The sequence below is a fragment of the Pipra filicauda genome, unplaced genomic scaffold, assembly GCF_003945595.2.
Source record: "Pipra filicauda isolate LSUMZ 115617 unplaced genomic scaffold, ASM394559v2 scaffold311_size1313980_pilon, whole genome shotgun sequence".
NCBI lineage: Eukaryota > Metazoa > Chordata > Aves > Passeriformes > Pipridae > Pipra > Pipra filicauda.
Window position 1 is genome coordinate 418,790 of NW_024104434.1, and position 17,256 is coordinate 436,045.

The 17,256-nt window shown below is 48.8% G+C and overlaps 2 protein-coding genes across 2 annotated transcripts; both read left to right on the plus strand.

Annotated features, from left to right (window-relative positions):
• The first annotated feature begins 685 nt into the window (after positions 1-685).
• On the plus strand, positions 686-5,499 carry LOC120323676 (endonuclease domain-containing 1 protein-like). Its single transcript, XM_039383484.1, has 3 exons — positions 686-772; positions 2,397-2,716; positions 4,954-5,499. Exons 2-3 carry the CDS (start codon positions 2,432-2,434, stop codon positions 5,497-5,499), a joined length of 831 nt encoding a protein of 276 aa, XP_039239418.1. The 5' UTR covers positions 686-772; positions 2,397-2,431.
• A 5,884-nt stretch (positions 5,500-11,383) lies between these two features.
• On the plus strand, positions 11,384-14,110 carry LOC113982210 (endonuclease domain-containing 1 protein-like). The gene is made up of 2 exons (XM_039383485.1): positions 11,384-11,738; positions 13,590-14,110. Exons 1-2 carry the CDS (start codon positions 11,417-11,419, stop codon positions 14,108-14,110), a joined length of 843 nt encoding a protein of 280 aa, XP_039239419.1. The 5' UTR covers positions 11,384-11,416.
• Positions 14,111-17,256: the final 3,146 nt, after the last annotated feature.

The following is a 17,256-nucleotide window of genomic DNA, read 5'->3' on the forward strand; positions in this document are numbered from 1 at the left end:
GAACATTTCCAGGGATGGGGCAGCCACAGCTTCTCTGGGCAACCTGTGCCACTGTCTCACCACCCTCACAGCCAAGAGTTTCTTCCTTGTATCCAAACTAAATCTACACTCCTTCAGTTTAAAGCCATTCCACCTTGTCCTATCAACTCCCGGTCCTTGTGCAAAGTCATTCTCCAGCTCTCTTGCACGCTCTTAAAGAACTGGAAGGGGCTCTAATGTGTCCCCAAGACCTTCTCTTTCCCAGGCTGGTGGCAGGAATACGGGCTCTTACAAAGCCTTGGCAATCCAGAAAGGGAAAATATGCAGCCTGGCCATATTAATTATCTCCTGAGGGGCTGCAGAAGAGCTGACTGTGAACATCTGGGAGTGCTCTGAGACACGTTGGTCAAAGGCCCCCAGAGATGTTCTGCCAAGAACAGAAACGTGTGTGGGTGCTGCAGCAGCAGTGGCTGTGGCCCCTGGGGAATGAGGAAATGGACAGGGATGTCACCAGACCCAGTTAACTGCTCCTGACCTGTGGCTTCAATCAGCTACCTTTGGAGAAACCCAGAAGAAATTGCAAATAGCAACTGTCACCCAATTTCTGTGCAAGGATGAACAAATCTCCCCTGAGTAACAACAGAAAACTTCTCCTTTTTTTGAAATTCTGTGGTTATCGGATTTACAACCAGGCATATATTGCAGTGGGACTCCTGAGGGATCAGCCAACTGTTTCTCCAAGGAGAAGAGGCAAGGAGCGGCTCAGTTGCCTGTTCTGAGACTCTGCTTCAAGGTAAGCTCTTGTTCCTTTCTCAACATAGACTCCAATATTTCAAGTATTTCCTTAGCTTTGGAATAAAGAGATCAGACAAAGCATAGGCCGGAGTTGCTGAGCTCCACCATCTGCCTTCCATGGAGAAATGAGAGGTTATGCATGCACTGAATTGTGCAGTTCTTTAACTTTTTCTGTTAAGGAAGGCAAGGACAGAAGGATGGATTTGGGAGAGAAATTCAAGTCAAGTCACCAGCATAATTCACATCAAACTGTTTAATAAGAATGGAAGGAAGGGGGTGAGGTGTGGTGCTGAGCTTATGGAATACCAAAATTCCACCCATGACCTTGCAAAAAATCTCTGGACAAACACAGGTACTGGCTGCACTCCTGGGCAAACTTAATCTGAAACCCTGTGTGGGAAATCTCACAACTCTTCCTTCCAGGGGGATCATATATAAACAGCCAGTCTCAGACTGCAGCAGAGACATTTCAAAGTCCTCTGCCACTCTGGGGCTGGGAGCAGAGTCCTGAGCCCATATTTCCCACGGTAAGTTGGTTTCTCTCTATCTGATATTGAGTAAGTGGGATATATTTTAAGCTCATGGAGGGGTTGGTGCAAAAGGACCTTTCAGGAACTTCTCTGCTTGATTGGGGCAGAGATGGTCCTGCTCTGCAGAGCACTGTACAAAGCTACTGCTTGTGGCTCATATTTTGAGTTTCCTCATCACTGGTCCCCACGTTCCTGATCCAGGGCTGGTAAAGAGAAAAAGGAGCAGATATCTTGGGTGAGAGCAAGGGTGTGTGTAGCTCTATATCCTGAACTGATTGGATATGAAGAGATAAAGGTCAGGGCAAAGGGTCAGAAGAGAGCAAATATGTAAGGTGCCTTGTCAAGTGTTTTGGAGTCCTCAGCCCAGACCCTTTTGCAGTGTCAGGTGGGCTGTGGCAGCTTCCTGTCCCATGAATCCTTCCAGCTGCCTCTCCTGCCTACCTTCTTGAAAATGCTAATTATTTTAAAATCACTCTGTTGATGTTAAAATAGCCTTTTAAGTATTGTATATAGCACTGAAATTGGAAATATCACTGCTATCCTTAAGCCTCTGGTGCATCAGAAAGAAGACAAAGCTCCCTGCTTGGCTGCCACCATCAGAGGGACTTTTCAGTGTTGTCTCCAAGAGCAATGATCTCACTGAGTGCTGAAAATCATGTCAATGCTGAGCCAAATAAAAGAGGACTTGTTTCTGTTGAAGAAATAGAAATTCCTGCAACAGTGCCCTTTACTGTACAGGAACTAGTCCAACTCCCGGAGTTTGGACAAGGTGACCTTGTCCCACTGCTGTGCCTCAGACCCTCACAGTCAGATAACTTTGCTGTGAGAGTGGATTGGACATGAGGTGGGTTTGGATCCCTCCTGGGATAAGATGAATTCTCCCACTGCTGCTTCCTGTAGTCACCTTAACCCTCTTTTAGATTTCAGCCTGTTTGCCCTGGCACTTTTCCATGTCCCAGAGGTCAGACAGTACCCTCTTCTTGGTCTCTCCTAGTCCTCTTATCAGCCAGCTGTGTCCCACCTGCACAAAAATGACTGCAGGCCATGGTCAGCTCTCTCCAAGCTGAGTGTCCCTCTGCATTTGCCTTCCAGGGGAGCAAGAGCCCTTCACCTGAAATCCTCCCACGATGCTGTGGCTGCTGCTGCTGCAGGTCTGGGCGAGCTGCCTTTGGCTGGGACAGGGCGAGGTGGTGAAGTCCTTTGCAAATACATGTAATCAGTTTTTCTACCAGAACATGCCCCCAGCAAAAGGCCTGGAGCCACAGAACCCAGCCTGGATCTGCCAGACCTTCAAGGACCGTCCTTTCTATGCCACCTTGTATGACAAAAAGGGGCGTATTCCCGTGTACTCTGCTTACATCTACCAGCCTGGACCTGGCACGAGGCGTGACGAGTGGATGGTTGAGCCCCAGGTGAGTGTCCTCTCTTACAGCATATCACCCTCTAGTCACTAAAAGATGAACTGTAGTATTTAACCAAACATCTCTATTTCCTCCCACCCCCATACACACACCCGCAAATGGACCCACAGGATGGGCTTCATCTCATCTCACTTCATGTTGGGTTATTAATATAATAAATAAATGCAGTCTGACTCCTAGCTGAGGTTGCAGCCAAAAGGGATTTATTTCAAAAGGTAGTGCCTTTTTATCCCCTGGGAACATGTGACCAAATAACCAATGGGAATACAGGGGACCGCACATGTGTCCTGGACTCTTCTCCCAGGATGCTTCCCCCGCATCCTCAGGACACGCCTCCTCCAACTTCAGACACCTCCACCCCATGATTCCTTTGATGCATTTCAAACAACAGCAGGAGGAGGAGTCCTATCCCAAAGGTGCCCATTTTTCTGCATTGACCTGAGAGCAACATCAAGGCAAATTCCATTCCATTCCATTCCAAAGTCAAATGACCTCCCTCTCTGTGCCCTGCTGTGGTGGGAGAACAAGTGATGGGGAAAAGGCATCCAACAGCAGCTAAATTTGGGGGACCAACAGTCCTGCTGGGCTGTGATCTCCACTTTGCCCTGAGCTGTTTTGCATCCCTGACAGAGCTTAATTGCTCCCGCTTAGGTGTCACATAGGCTTTGTAAGTGATGTGAGAGAAGTGAGGAGAAACTCAGAACTGGGTGAGATGACCCAGGGAAAAAGCCTTGGCACAGGCACTGAGTGGGGAGAGGGTTTGGTGAACCCTGGGGAAGTATTGAGTGATATTTCAGGCAGTGAAAAGTGAGGAGCATCAGTGTCAGTCCAGTCAGAAGGGGGTGATCTCCAGCCATGGCCAGTTGCCCCTGAGCACTGTTGCCTCAGGCTTGGTTCAGAAGGATCCGTCAGACACACAGATCTCCACAAACGACAGAGCTCTCCCAACTGTCCTTCAGACCTCCAGTGAAAAAGACCAAGGGAATTATGGAACAGAAAGAGAGGAAGTTCAGGTCATTGCTAAGGACAGAGCAGCAGGAGGCAATTTAGGTGTTCATGAGTGACAGCAGAAAGCCATATGCCCTGTTCCAGAGGGAGAAGAAATATGTGTTTCCAAAGATGAACAGAAAGGTGTTGGAATTCTGAAAAAAAAACAAAAACATTTCCACTCTGTACTCATTGGAACTCAAACAACTAATATGATATTGCACCACTGCAGTCTCCACATTTAGGGCTGAGATAAAGCTTCTCTCTGTTCACAGAATCATTGAATCGTAGAGGGGTTTGTGTTGGAAAGAACATCAAAGATCATGTCATTCCAACCCCCATTCCATGGGAAGGGCCACCTTCCCCTAGACCTGGTTGCTCAGAATTCCATCCAACCTGGCCCTTTTACTCCTGGATCATGGAGCCAGGCCTCCTGCAAACTCTTTGATTTCGGTAACTTTCTCTAGAGGTCCTTTTTCAGTACTTGGGTTCCTCAGGACTCTTTGGGGATTATGAGCTCCTTGGAGAGGCTGATAATTTTTACCTTCTTTGCAGTGAGGCTGCAGAAGATACTTCCTGTCCCAGGTCAGCTCTGAGACACATTATTAGGACTGCAGTAGCAGATCCCATTTGCATCGAGGTCTTTTTGATTAAGGAACAAAAAAGCTTCATCCTTGCAGTGACCTGTAGTCCCCCCTGGGAAACCTCACCTCTAGGACTGTTTTCTCAACACATCTCCCTGTGTCTGGGATTACAGGAGGCAAACCCTGGTGTTCCAGGAGTGTGGTACACCTGTAGCAGCCACAGAAGGAATCAGAGAATGATAGACTGGAGGTGGGAGAATCTGGGGAGAGCCCTGGGCAGATGTGGGGTGTGGAGAGAGGTGGAAAAGGAAGCAGATGTGGCAGGGAGGATGTCTTACCAGAGTCAACTTCAAACCTAGGAGTGCAAAATTCTAATTGTCTCATGTATCCAGCCACATTCCTGGCACAGGTTGCAGGCTGGATCACAAAGGTCACAAGTCTAAATGAGAACAGTCAGATACGGAGAGTCTTTTTTTAACGCTTTAGTGTTCATTGGGGAGTGGCAACTACAGGATTTTGTCTTGGATTCACACATTTTCATACACTGAGATGACAAAAAATTAGATCTTGACACTCAGAGACTTCTTCTTCAGGGAAACCTGCTCCATTACTCCCATCCCCAATACTAATACCTTTTCCTCTTCCTTATCTGTCAAGCTGATACGGAACAATTTGCCCAAAGACATGGAAACAGAGAAGACCCTCAGAGAAAAATACTCAGTCAGCGAAAAGGATATCAGGGAGAGCCAGGCTGTCTACCAAGACTACCTTAAACTTAAGGGTTTGAACCGTGGCCATTTGAACCCCGCTTCCCATCACAAAACCCAGGATGGTAGAAACGCGACCTTCACCCTCACCAACATAGTGCCCCAGAATACTGCACTCAACAAGGGCAAATGGAATGACTATGAGCAGAAAACAATGCCCAAGAAAAGCAAGGACTGTAAAACCACCTATGCCATTGTGGGTGCTGTGCCTGGTACCTCCTCCATCGCTAATGGGAGGGTTAATGTACCCAGCCACATCTGGGCCAGCGCCTGCTGCAAGACCAAAAAGAACACCGTGATTGCTTGGGGGGCCATTGCTGAGAACAACCAGAACAAGATCCGGATCCTCACGCTGGGGGCACTGGAGAAAAAGTTGGCTGAGCTGTATAAGAGGGGACCAGTTTCTCTGTTCCACAAGGACTGTCCCCGTAAATAAGCCTCACATCCCGGGTTTAAAAGGCTCGGGTGCTTTTCCCACATATCACAGAATCAGAGAACAGTTTCATTCAAGGGATCTCAAAGATCATTCAGTTGCAAACCTCCCGCAATAGAGCAGGGATATCTTCCACTAGACCAGGTTGCTCAGAGCCATGTCCAACCTGGCCTTGAACACTTCCAGGGATGGGGCAGACACAGCTTCTCTGGGCAGCCTGTATCAGTGTCTCACCACCTCACAGGGAAGAATTTCTTTCTGATACGTAGTCTGACTCTGCCCTCTACCACTTTAAATCCCCTTTCTCCTGACACTCCATATCCTTGTTCAAAGTCCCTCTCCAACGCTCCTGGAGACACCTTAGGTACTGGAATGGGATCTAAATTCTCCTCAGAGCCTTCTCCAGCTGAACACCCCCAGCTCTCTCAGCCTGTCTCCAGAGCAGAAGTGATCCAGCTCTCAGAGTACCTCTGTGACCTCCTCTGGACTCCACCCCAACTGGTTGGTGTCCTTCTCTTGTTGTGGGCCCAGGGCTGGAGGCAGCACTGCAGGTGGGGTCTCCGGAGAGCAGAGGAGAGGGGAGCAAATGTCCTGTGCAGTGTCCATCCTGCTCCCTTCTCTGTTGGGTTTCCAGCTCTGTCCCTCAGGGCAACTCCTCCTCCTGCCCTGATAAAAAGGGAGAAGGAGGTGGGCAGAGCCTCCAGCTGGTTTGCTTTGCTGCCCATGCTGACAGAGAGCTCTTAGGGATGAGTCCTTGCCCTGGCAGTCTGGAGGGAACAGCTGGAGAAGAGCCCATGGACAAGGAAATCAGAGCTTCTCAGTGAGACCAGAAGGGCTTAGCCTTGTTTCCCTTTTGCTCCCTGCCCACAGACAGGTCTTAGTTCCTTCCCCTCCTCATTAGCTGTCCCTCAGAGTGTGATGCTGACTTGTCCCTCACCTCCTTAGGAAGGCTGTGGGACGAGGGTGGCTCAGGTTGCCCACAGGTGTTGTGGAGTCTCCATTGCTGAAGATGCTCAAGCCCCAAGTGGACATGACCCTGGACAACCTGCTCTAGCTGAGCCTGCTTGAGCAGGGGTCTGGACTAGGAGATCTTGAGAGGTCCCTCCAAACCTCAACAATGAAGTGATTCTGTGATGCTGGGAACCAGATTTTGTTTGCTTGCTTTTGAAACCTGCACCTTGTAGAAGCAGGAGCTGAGGTCTGAGATAGGCAGGCTCAGGCATCAGATCTACAGGAAGCTTTGGCTGGTCAGAGATAAATTTCTGTCTGTGATACACTGCTTGGATAACTTCATTCTCTGCTGTGCTTCTGAACCTTTTCTGCAGATTTATGGCTAAAGGATTTTGTGACATGTATTCAGTGTATTCAATATAATCAATGCATTAGATATATCAATCAAAAGATCCGTGTGTGCCAGTTCATGTAGTTCCTGAGTAGTTCATAATAAAAATTATTTGCTCCAGTGCTGGATTGCAGGGTCATCTTACACATAAACCACAAGTTGCTTCTTGCTGAAATTTCCACCACTGGTGATATCACAGCACCCAGAGCATCCTTGCAGAAGGAGGGGTGTTCAAATCCACTTAGAAGATGCCATAACACCTACAATAGTGTCTCCCCCATCAGACTGCAGTTACTTCTGCTAGGAATGGGCATGAACCAAGTGGATCAGGCTGCAAACAGCTCCCACAAGTTGTGTCACTTCCAGAGGTACCAGCTTGAGCCTGAACTTCTCAGCTCAGCAGCTGTTGTTCAGCATCCTACAGTGTCTCATCTCTCACCCTGGACCAACCTCTTTGGGGGTTGCACTGAAACAGTGGATGGGGTTGAGGTGCAAAGTCAGGCAGCAACATGCAGATGTCTCCAGGTGTGCTGGGTGTCCCAGCTCTGATCCCAGCCACCAGAGATCCAGGCCTGGCTCAGCTCCATAAACAGATGCACCCTGGGCCCTTGAGGTGCCCTGAGGTGTGTGAGAGCCCCGGTGGGGCTGATCTGCTGCAAAATCCTGGGGAACACCAAACCCATCTGGGCCATCAGCCAGAGGCCAGGCAGGTTCCCCAAGGGCATCTGCAGTGGCTCTGGACACCTGAGTACAGGGAACCAAGATCCCAGCACAGACCCTGGGCAGTGCCCAGTAGCACCAGGGACTTGTGCTCTTGTTGTCTCCATGACATGGAAAGCTTATCAATAGTCCTTCATCTGTGCATCTCTGAGCTCCCAACTGAGAGAAGACTGGAGGATCCAATAGGATCCTTTACAGGTTGAAGAAATGGAGGTTTGTCTTACAGAAGAGACCCCATGGGAGCTGGATCAATGAGCAGCAGAGCTCCTTCAACATCACTCACAGCACTTCTCCATCCAGCATGTGCACAGCTCTGGACAACACATAGGCAGTGCCTACATTGACATGAAAGGCAAAGTAGTGCCAGTTATTAGGTAGTTATTATTAAATTGTATAAAAAAGCAGTGAAATGGAAAACCGGGAGCTCCTAGACCCCAGGGGTATGCTGAGAGGTTCATGGCTTCTTTTTACCAGCAACCTCCGAGGCAGGATGACCTTAGTTCTTCTAATAGATGATTGAGGTGGACATGATGCTGAATGACCAGTGTCTGTACGAGGCAGGTTTATTTTAAAACAACTGGGTTGCAGTGGAAAGGATGCTTGTAGCCATTTTAGTTCTTTTCTATAAAAGTATAGAAATACCAAGAAGAAAAAATCTAAGGAGAAGACAGAAGGAAAGAGAAGGAAAGGACAAGAGCAGATAGTGGAGAGGAAGGAGATCACCACTTGTGGATCCAGCAACGAGACCTGCAATTTCAGTGTCTGTAGCCTTGATCCTTTGGGAGTGGGGGCCAGAGGCACAGAGAGTTGGATGGGTTCTATTCATTCCAGCTCTCATGAGAATGCCCCACTGCCTTCCCTGGAGTGGGGTTTTACACAGTGTGGTGCTACACTGTGGAACTGAGTCAGGAGATGCTCCGGGGGTCTTTGGTGGTTTATGGCCCTTTCTCATGACATGAACACAGTTTGGCCTTGCTTCTTGCAACTGCTGCTTTGTCAGGCCAGTTGGGCCTCATCAGAAAGGAGGAAATATGATAAAAAGGATACAAAGGATTGCCCCAGCTCTGCTGGATCTGCTTTTTATCAGCCTTCTACCTTATTTGCCTCAAAATCACTTTAAGATGCCAGTCCCAGGTTATCAGGGACAAAATAAACCACAGGACTCAACGACTTCCTTCAAACACACTTGGGTCTATCACACTTCTTCTGGTCATTTCTGGTGGTGACAACCAACTTGTTTTCCAGTATTCCTGGACGTTTCAAAGTGGATGAAAATGAGTCCAATTTAGTAGTGGATGAAGGATTATAGACTCATAGAAGACACATTTTGAGTCTTGGAAGGGCCCTTCAAGATTATCTGGATCCAATCTGCTGCCATGGGCAGGGACAGCTTCCACTAGACCAGGTTGCTCAGAGCCCCATCTAACCTGGCCTTGAACATTTCCAGGGATGGGGCAGCCACAGCTTCTCTGGGCAACCTGTGCCACTGTCTCACCACCCTCACAGCCAAGAGTTTCTTCCTTGTATCCAAACTAAATCTACACTCCTTCAGTTTAAAGCCATTCCACCTTGTCCTATCAACTCCCGGTCCTTGTGCAAAGTCATTCTCCAGCTCTCTTGCACACTCTTAAAGAACTGGAAGGGGCTCTAATGTGTCCCCAAGACCTTCTTTCCCAGGCTGGTGGCAGGAATACGGGCTCTTACAAAGCCTTGGCAATCCAGAAAGGGAAAATATGCAGCCTGGCCATATTAATTATCTCCTGAGGGGCTGCAGAAGAGCTGACTGTGGACATCTGGGAGTGCTCTGAGACACGTTGGTCAAAGGCCCCCAGAGATGTTCTGCCAAGAACAGAAACCTGTGTGGGTGCTGCAGCAGCAGTGGCTGTGGCCCCTGGGGAATGAGGAAATGGACAGGGATGTCACCAGACCCAGTTAACTGCTCCTGACCTGTGGCTTCAATCAGCTACCTTTGGAGAAACCCAGAAGAAATTGCAAATAGCAACTGTCACCCAATTTCTGTGCAAGGATGAACAAATCTCCCCTGAGTAACAACAGAAAACTTCTCCTTTTTTTGAAATTCTGTGGTTATCGGATTTACAACCAGGCGTATATTGCAGTGGGACTCCTGAGGGATCAGTCAACAGCTTCTCCAAGGAGAAGAGGCAAGGAGCGGCTCAGCTGCCTGTTCTGAGACTGCTTCAAGGTAAGCTCTTGTTCCTTTCTCAACATAGACTCCAATATTTCAAGTATTTCCTTAGCTTTGGAATAAAGAGATCAGACAAAGCATAGGCCGGAGTTGCTGAGCTCCACCATCTGCCTTCCATGGAGAAATGAGAGGTTATGCATGCACTGAATTGTGCAGCTCTTTAACTTTTTCTGTTAAGGAAGGCAAGAACAGAAGGATGGATTTGGGAGAGAAATTCAAGTCAAGTCACCAGTAAAATTCACATCAAACTGTTTAATAAGAATCAAGAGGGGTGAGGTGTGGTGCTGAGCTTATGGAATACCAAAATTCCACCCATGACCTTGCAAAAAACCTCTGGACAAACACAGGTACTGGCTGCACTCCTGGGCAAACTTAATCTGAAACCCTGTGTGGGAAATCTCACAACTCTTCCTTCCAGGGGGATCATATATAAACAGCCAGTCTCAGACTGCAACAGAGACATTTCAAAGTCCTCTGCCACTCTGGGGCTGGGAGCAGAGTCCTGAGCCCATATTTCCCACGGTAAGTTGGTTTCTCTCTATCTGATATTGAGTAAGTGGGATATATTTTAAGCTCATGGAGGGGTTGGTGCAAAAGGACCTTTCAGGAACTTCTCTGCTTGATTGGGGCAGAGACGGTCCTGCTCTGCAGACCACTGTAAAAAGCTACTGCTTGTGGCTCATATTTTGAGTTTCCTCATCACTGGTCCCCACATTCCTGATCCAGGGCTGGTAAAGAGAAAAAGGAGCAGATATCTTGGGTGAGAGCAAGGGTGTGTGTAGCTCTATATCCTGAACTGATTGGATATGAAGAGATAAAGGTCAGGGCAAAGGGTCAGAAGAGAGCAAATATGTAAGGTGCCTTGTCAAGTCTTTTGGAGTCCTCAGCCCAGACCCTTTTGCAGTGTCAGGTGGGCTGTGGCAGCTTCCTGTCCCATGAATCCTTCCAGCTGCCTCTCCTGCCTACCTTCTTGAAAATGCTAATTATTTTAAAATCACTCTGTTGATGTTAAAATAGCCTTTTAAGTATTGTATATAGCACTGAAAATGGAAATATCACTGCTATCCTTAAGCCTCTGGTGCATCAGAAAGAAGACAAAGCTCCCTGCTTGGCTGCCACCATCAGAGGGACTTTTCAGTGTTGTCTCCAAGAGCAATGATCTCACTGAGTGCTGAAAATCATGTCAATGCTGAGCCAAATAAAAGAGGACTTGTTTCTGTTGAAGAAATAGAAATTCCTGCAACAGTGCCCTTTACTGTACAGGAACTAGTCCAACTCCCGGAGTTTGGACAAGGTGACCTTGTCCCACTGCTGTGCCTCAGACCCTCACAGTCAGATAACTTTGCTGTGAGAGCGGAGTGGACATGAGGTGGGTTTGGATCCCTCCTGGGATAAGATGAATTCTCCCACTGCTATTTCCTGTAGTCACCTTAACCCTCTTTTAGATTTCAGCCTGTTTGCCCTGGCACTTTTCCATATCCCAGAGGTCAGACAGTACCCTCTTCTTGGTCTCTCCTAGTCCCCTTGTCAGCCAGCTGTGTCCCACCAGCACAAAAATGACTGCAGGCCATGGTCAGCTCTCTCCAAGCTGAGTGTCCCTCTGCATTTGCCTTCCAGGGGAGCAAGAGCCCTTCACCTGAAATCCTCCCACGATGCTGTGGCTGCTGCTGCTGCAGGTCTGGGCGAGCTGCCTTTGGCTGGGACAGGGCGAGGTGGTGAAGTCCTTTGCAAATACATGTAATCAGTTTTTCTACCAGAACATGCCCCCAGCAAAAGGCCTGGAGCCACAGAACCCAGCCTGGATCTGCCAGACCTTCAAGGACCGTCCTTTCTATGCCACCTTGTATGACAAAAAGGGGCGTATTCCCGTGTACTCTGCTTATATCTATCAGTTTGTCACTAGCAAGAGAACTCCACAATTATGGATGGTTGAGCCCCAGGTGAGTGTCCTCTCTTACAGCATGTCACCCTCTAGTCACTAAAAGATGAACTGTAGTATTTAACCAAACATCTCTATTTCCTCCCACCCCCATACACACACCCGCAAATGGACCCACAGGATGGAATTCATCTCATCTCACTTCATGTCGGGTTATTAATATAATAAATAAATGCAGTCTGACTCCTAGCTGAGGTTGCAGCCAAAAGGGATTTATTTCAAAAGGTAGTGCCTTTTTATCCCCTGGGAACATGTGACCAAATAACCAATGGGAATACAGGGGACCGCACATGTGTCCTGGACTCTTCTCCCAGGATGCTTCCCCCGCATCCTCAGGACACGCCTCCTCCAACTTCAGACACCTCCACCCCATGATTCCTTTGATGCATTTCAAACAACAGCAGGAGGAGGAGTCCTATCCCAAAGGTGCCCATTTTTCTGCATTGACCTGAGAGCAACATCAAGGCAAATTCCATTCCATTCCATTCCAAAGCCAAATGACCTCCCTCTCTGTGCCCTGCTGTGGTGGGAGAACAAGTGATGGGGAAAAGGCATCCAACAGCAGCTAAATTTGGGGGACCAACAGTCCTGCTGGGCTGTGATCTCCACTTTGCCCTGAGCTGTTTTGCATCCCTGACAGAGCTTAATTGCTCCCGCTTAGGTGTCACATAGGCTTTGTAAGTGATGTGAGAGAAGTGAGGAGAAACTCAGAACTGGGTGAGATGACCCAGGGAAAAAGCCTTGGCACAGGCACTGAGTGGGGAGAGGGTTTGGTGAACCCTGGGGAAGTATTGAGTGATATTTCAGGCAGTGAAAAGTGAGGAGCATCAGTGTCAGTCCAGTCAGAAGGGGGTGATCTCCAGTCATGGCCAGTTGCCCCTGAGCACTGTTGCCTCAGGCTTGGTTCAGAAGGATCCACCAGACACTCAGATCTCCCCAAACAACAGAGCTCTCCCAAATGTCCTTCAGACCTCCAGTGAAAAAGACCAAGGGAATTATGGAACAGAAAGAGAGGAAGTTCAGGTCATTGCTAAGGACAGAGCAGCAGGAGGCAATTTAGGTGTTCATGAGTGACAGCAGAAAGCCATATGCCCTGTTCCAGAGGGAGAAGAAATATGTGTTTCCAAAGATGAACAAAAAGGTGTTGGAGTTCTAAAAAAAACCCTTTGCACTTTGTACTCATTGGAACTCAAACAACTAATATGATATTGCACCACTGCAGTCTCCACATTTAGGGCTGAGATAAAGCTTCTCTCTTTTCACAGAATCATGGAATCGTAGAGGGGTTTGTGTTGGAAAGAACATCAAAGATCATGTCATTCCAACCCCCGTTCCATGGGAAGGGCCACCAACACATCTCCCTGTGTCTGGGATTACAGGAGGCAAACTCTGATGTTCCAGGAGTGTGGTACACCTGTAGCAGCCACAGATGGAATCAGAGAATGACAGACTGGAGGTGGGGGGATCTGGGGAGAGCCCTGGGCAGATGTGGGGTGTGGAGAGAGGTGGAAAAGGAAGCAGATGTGGCAGGGAGAATGTCTTACCAGAGTCAACTTCAAACCTAGGAGTGGAAAATTCTAATTGTCTCATGTATCCAGCCACATTCCTGGCACAGGTTGCAGGCTGGATCACAAAGGTCACAAGTCTAAATGAGAACAGTCAGATACTGAGTCTTTTTTTAACACTTTAGTGTTCATTGGGGAGTGGCAGCTACAGGATTTTGTCTTGGATTCACACATTTTCATACACTGAGATGACAAAAAATTAGATCTTGACACTCAGAGACTTCTTCTTCAGGGAAACCTGCTCCATTACTCCCATCCCCAATATTAATACCTTTTCCTCTTCCTTATCTGTCAAGCTGATATGGGACAATTTGACCAAAGACATGGAAACAGAGAAGACCCTCAGAGAAAAATACTCAGTCAGCGAAAAGGATATCAGCGAGAGCCAGGCTGTCTACCAAGACTACCTTAAACTTAAGGGTTTGGACCGTGGCCATTTGAACCCTGCTTCCCATCACGACACCCAGGACGGCAGGGACGCGACCTTCACCCTCACCAACATAGTGCCCCAGAACACTGCACTCAACAGCGGCAAATGGAATGTCTATGAGCAGAAAACAATGCCCAAGAAAAGCAAGGACTGTCAAACCACCTATGCCATTGTGGGTGCTGTGCCTGGTACCTCCTCCATCGCTAATGGGAGGGTTAATGTACCCAGCCACATCTGGGCCAGCGCCTGCTGCAAGACCAAAAAGAACACCGTGATTGCTTGGGGGGCCATTGCCGAGAACGATAAGGACAAGATCCGGGTCCTCACGCTGGGGGCACTGGAGGAAAAGTTGGCTGAGCTGTATAAGAGGGGACCAGTTTCTCTGTTCCACAAGGACTGTCCCCGTAAATAAGCCTCACATCCCGGGTTTAAAAGGCTCGGGAGCTTTTCCCACATATCACAGAATCAGAGAACAGTTTCATTCAAGGGATCTCAAAGATCATTCAGTTGCAAACCTCCCGCAATAGAGCAGGGATATCTTCCACTAGACCAGGTTGCTCAGAGCCATGTCCAACCTGGCCTTGAACACTTCCAGGGATGGGGCAGACACAGCTTCTCTGGGCAGCCTGTATCAGTGTCTCACCACCTCACAGGGAAGAATTTCTTTCTGATACGTAGTCTGACTCTGCCCTCTATCACTTTAAATCCCCTTTCTCCTGACACTCCATACCCTTGTTCAAAGTCCCTCTCCAACGCTCCTGGAGACCCTTCGGGTACTGGAATGAGATCTAAATTCTCCTCAGAGCCTTCTCCAGCTGAACACCCCCAGCTCTCCCAGCCTGTCTCCAGAGCAGAGGTGATCCAGCTCTCAGAGTACCTTTGTGACCTCCTCTGGACTCCACCCCAACTGGTTTGTGTCCTTCTCTTGTTGTGGGCCCAGGGCTGGAGGCAGCACTGCAGGTGGGGTCTCCGGAGAGCAGAGGAGAGGGGAGCAAATGTCCTGTGCAGTGTCCATCCTGCTCCCTTCTCTGGTGGGTTTCCAGCTCTGTCCCTCAGAGCAACTCCTCCTCCTGCCCTGATAAAAGGGAGAAAGAGGCAGGCAAAGCCTCCAGCTGGTTTGCTTTGCTGCCCATGCTGGCAGAGAGCTCTTAGGGATGAGTCCTTGCCCTGACAGTCTGGAGGGAACAGGTGGAGAAGTGTAGCACTTGTATCTTCAAGGACCAAAGAGATGCATGCGCAGCTGTAAATTGGTTTATTCGCGCGCTAACAAGCCCTTATACACATCCCGTGACACACGTATTTCCCACAGTTCTTAGCCAGTCCTCCCAGCGGGCATGCTCCATTGAGTACTCTCTCTGGGAGTTTGCTGTGGAGACTACATCTCCCAGGGCTCCTTGGGACATCCTTCCTATACCGTGTTAACCCTTTCTGCCACAGATAAGAGCCCACAGACAAGGAAATGAGAGCTTCTCTCTGCAATTACATGGGCTTTGCCTTGTTTTCCTTTTGCTCCCTGCCCAGAAACAGGTCTTAGTTCCTTCCTCTCCTCATTAGCTGTCCCTCAGAGTGTGCTGCTGACTTGTCCCTCCCCTCCTTAGGAAGGCTGTGGGATGAGGGTGGCCCGGGTTGCCCACAGGTGTTGTGGAGTCTCCATTGCTGGAGAGGCTCAAGCCCCAAGTGGACATGATCCTGGACAACCTGCTCTAGCTGAGTCTGCTTGAGCAGGGGTCTGGACTAGGAGATCTTGAGAGGTCCCTCCAAATCTCAACAATGCAGTGATTCTGTGATGCTGGGAACCAGGTTTTGTTTGCTTGCTTTTGAAACCTGCACCTTGTAGAAGCAGGAGCTGAGGTCTGAGATAGGCAGGCTCAGGCATCAGATCTACAGGAAGCTTTGGCTGGTCAGAGATAAATTTCTGTCTGTGATACACTGCTTGGATAACTTCATTCTCTGCTGTGCTACTGAACCTTTTCTGCAGATTTATGGCTAAATGATTTTGTGAAATGTATTCATTCTATTCAATATAATCAATGTAATCAATGTGTCAATCAAAAGATTGCCAGATCATGTAGTTCCTGAGTAGTTCATAATAAAAATTATTAGCTTCAGTGCTGGATTGCAGAGTCATCTTATATATAAGCCACAAGTTGCTTCTTGCTGAAATCTCAATTTCCTAGTGATGTCACAGTCCCCAGAGCATCCTTGCAGGAGGAAGGGGTTCCAAGTCAACCCTGAAAGTGACATAACAGGTACTAAAGTGTCCCCATCAGACTGCAGTTACTTCTGCTAGGAATGGGCATGAACCAAGTGGATCAGGCTGCAAACAGCTCCTACAAGCTGTGTCACTTCCAGAGGTACCAGCTTGAGCCTGAACTTCTCAGCTCAGCAGCTGTTGTTCACCATCCTACAGTGTCTCATCGCACCCTGTGCCCTTGAGGTGCCCTGAGGTGTGTGAGAGCCCCGGTGGGGCTGATCTGCTGCAGAATCCTGGGGAACACCAAACCCATCTGGGCCATCAGCCAGAGGCCCGGCAGGTTCCCCAAGGGCATCTGCAGTGGCTCTGGACACCTGAGCACAGGGAACCAGATCCCAGCACAGACCCTGGGCCATGCCTGGTCGCACCAGGGACTTGTGCTCTTGTTGTCTCCATTGCCAAGGTGAGAGCAGCAGTAGCACTCACTTGTGCCAGCTGGATAGCTTAGAGAGGTAAGAGAATATTTTGCTGTTTAGGAGGACAAAGTAGGAATATCGCTTTGACACCCTTCTGCTGGACAGCCCCTGTGCACCAGGTCCCTGCCCCCATGCTCCAGGTCCCTGCCCCCATGGGTTTTTTCTCCTGGGATCAAATGCCAACACAGCCCACTCCTGGTGCTGGTTCAGCCTGAAGTAAATCTCTGCTGTACCTCATGGGGCTCCGTCTGACTTGCTCCTCAACCTCTTCACTCCAGCTGAGTCTTGAAACTCATCCTTGTGGGGCTCATCCAGTGCCACACAGCCCTTGCTTTCCAGGCTCTGAAACCACTGGCTGTTTGGCCATCCCCAGGAATCCCATCCCTATCACCTCCCTGGGGGTCTCCCCAGGATCAAGAGTCCTGTCAGTGCCCAGAAAAGCCCTCCCCTCCACATCAAGCATGTGAAATACATGGGAAGCCCAACAGAGAAAGGAATTAGCTTGGAGGTGCTAAAGGCACAAATCCCCTTTTTGCAGTGCTTCAGTCACAAGAGGTTTTTCCATTTCCATTTGCTCAGCTACCTCCTGCTTGGCCTGCCTTGAGAATGAGGTTGGACTGCTGCCTGTAGCCTCTGATAGAAAAAAAAGTGAGGTGGAAATCAGGAGAAGATTGACATGGAGAAGGCAGATCTGGATTTTGGTCCAATTTCCCTAGAAAAGTGCTGCTAGTTCTGTTTCTTTTCGCGCATGACATGGAAAGCTTATCAATAGTCCTTCATCTGTGTATCTCTGAGCTCCAAGCTGGGAGCAGACTGGAGGATCCAATAGGATCCTTTACAGGTTGAAGAAATGGAGGTTTGTCTTACAGAAGAGACCCCATGGGAGCT

Coding starts and splice junctions, on each gene's coding strand:
- LOC120323676 (XM_039383484.1), top strand. CDS start 2,432: ATGCTGTGGCTGCTGCTGCTGCAGGTCTGGGCGAGCTGCCTTTGGCTG. Junction 2,717..4,953: donor AGTGGATGGTTGAGCCCCAG/GTGAGTGTCCTC, acceptor TTATCTGTCAAG/CTGATACGGAACAATTTGCC.
- LOC113982210 (XM_039383485.1), top strand. CDS start 11,417: ATGCTGTGGCTGCTGCTGCTGCAGGTCTGGGCGAGCTGCCTTTGGCTG. Junction 11,739..13,589: donor TTACAGCATGTCACCCTCTA/GTCACTAAAAGA, acceptor ATTTGACCAAAG/ACATGGAAACAGAGAAGACC.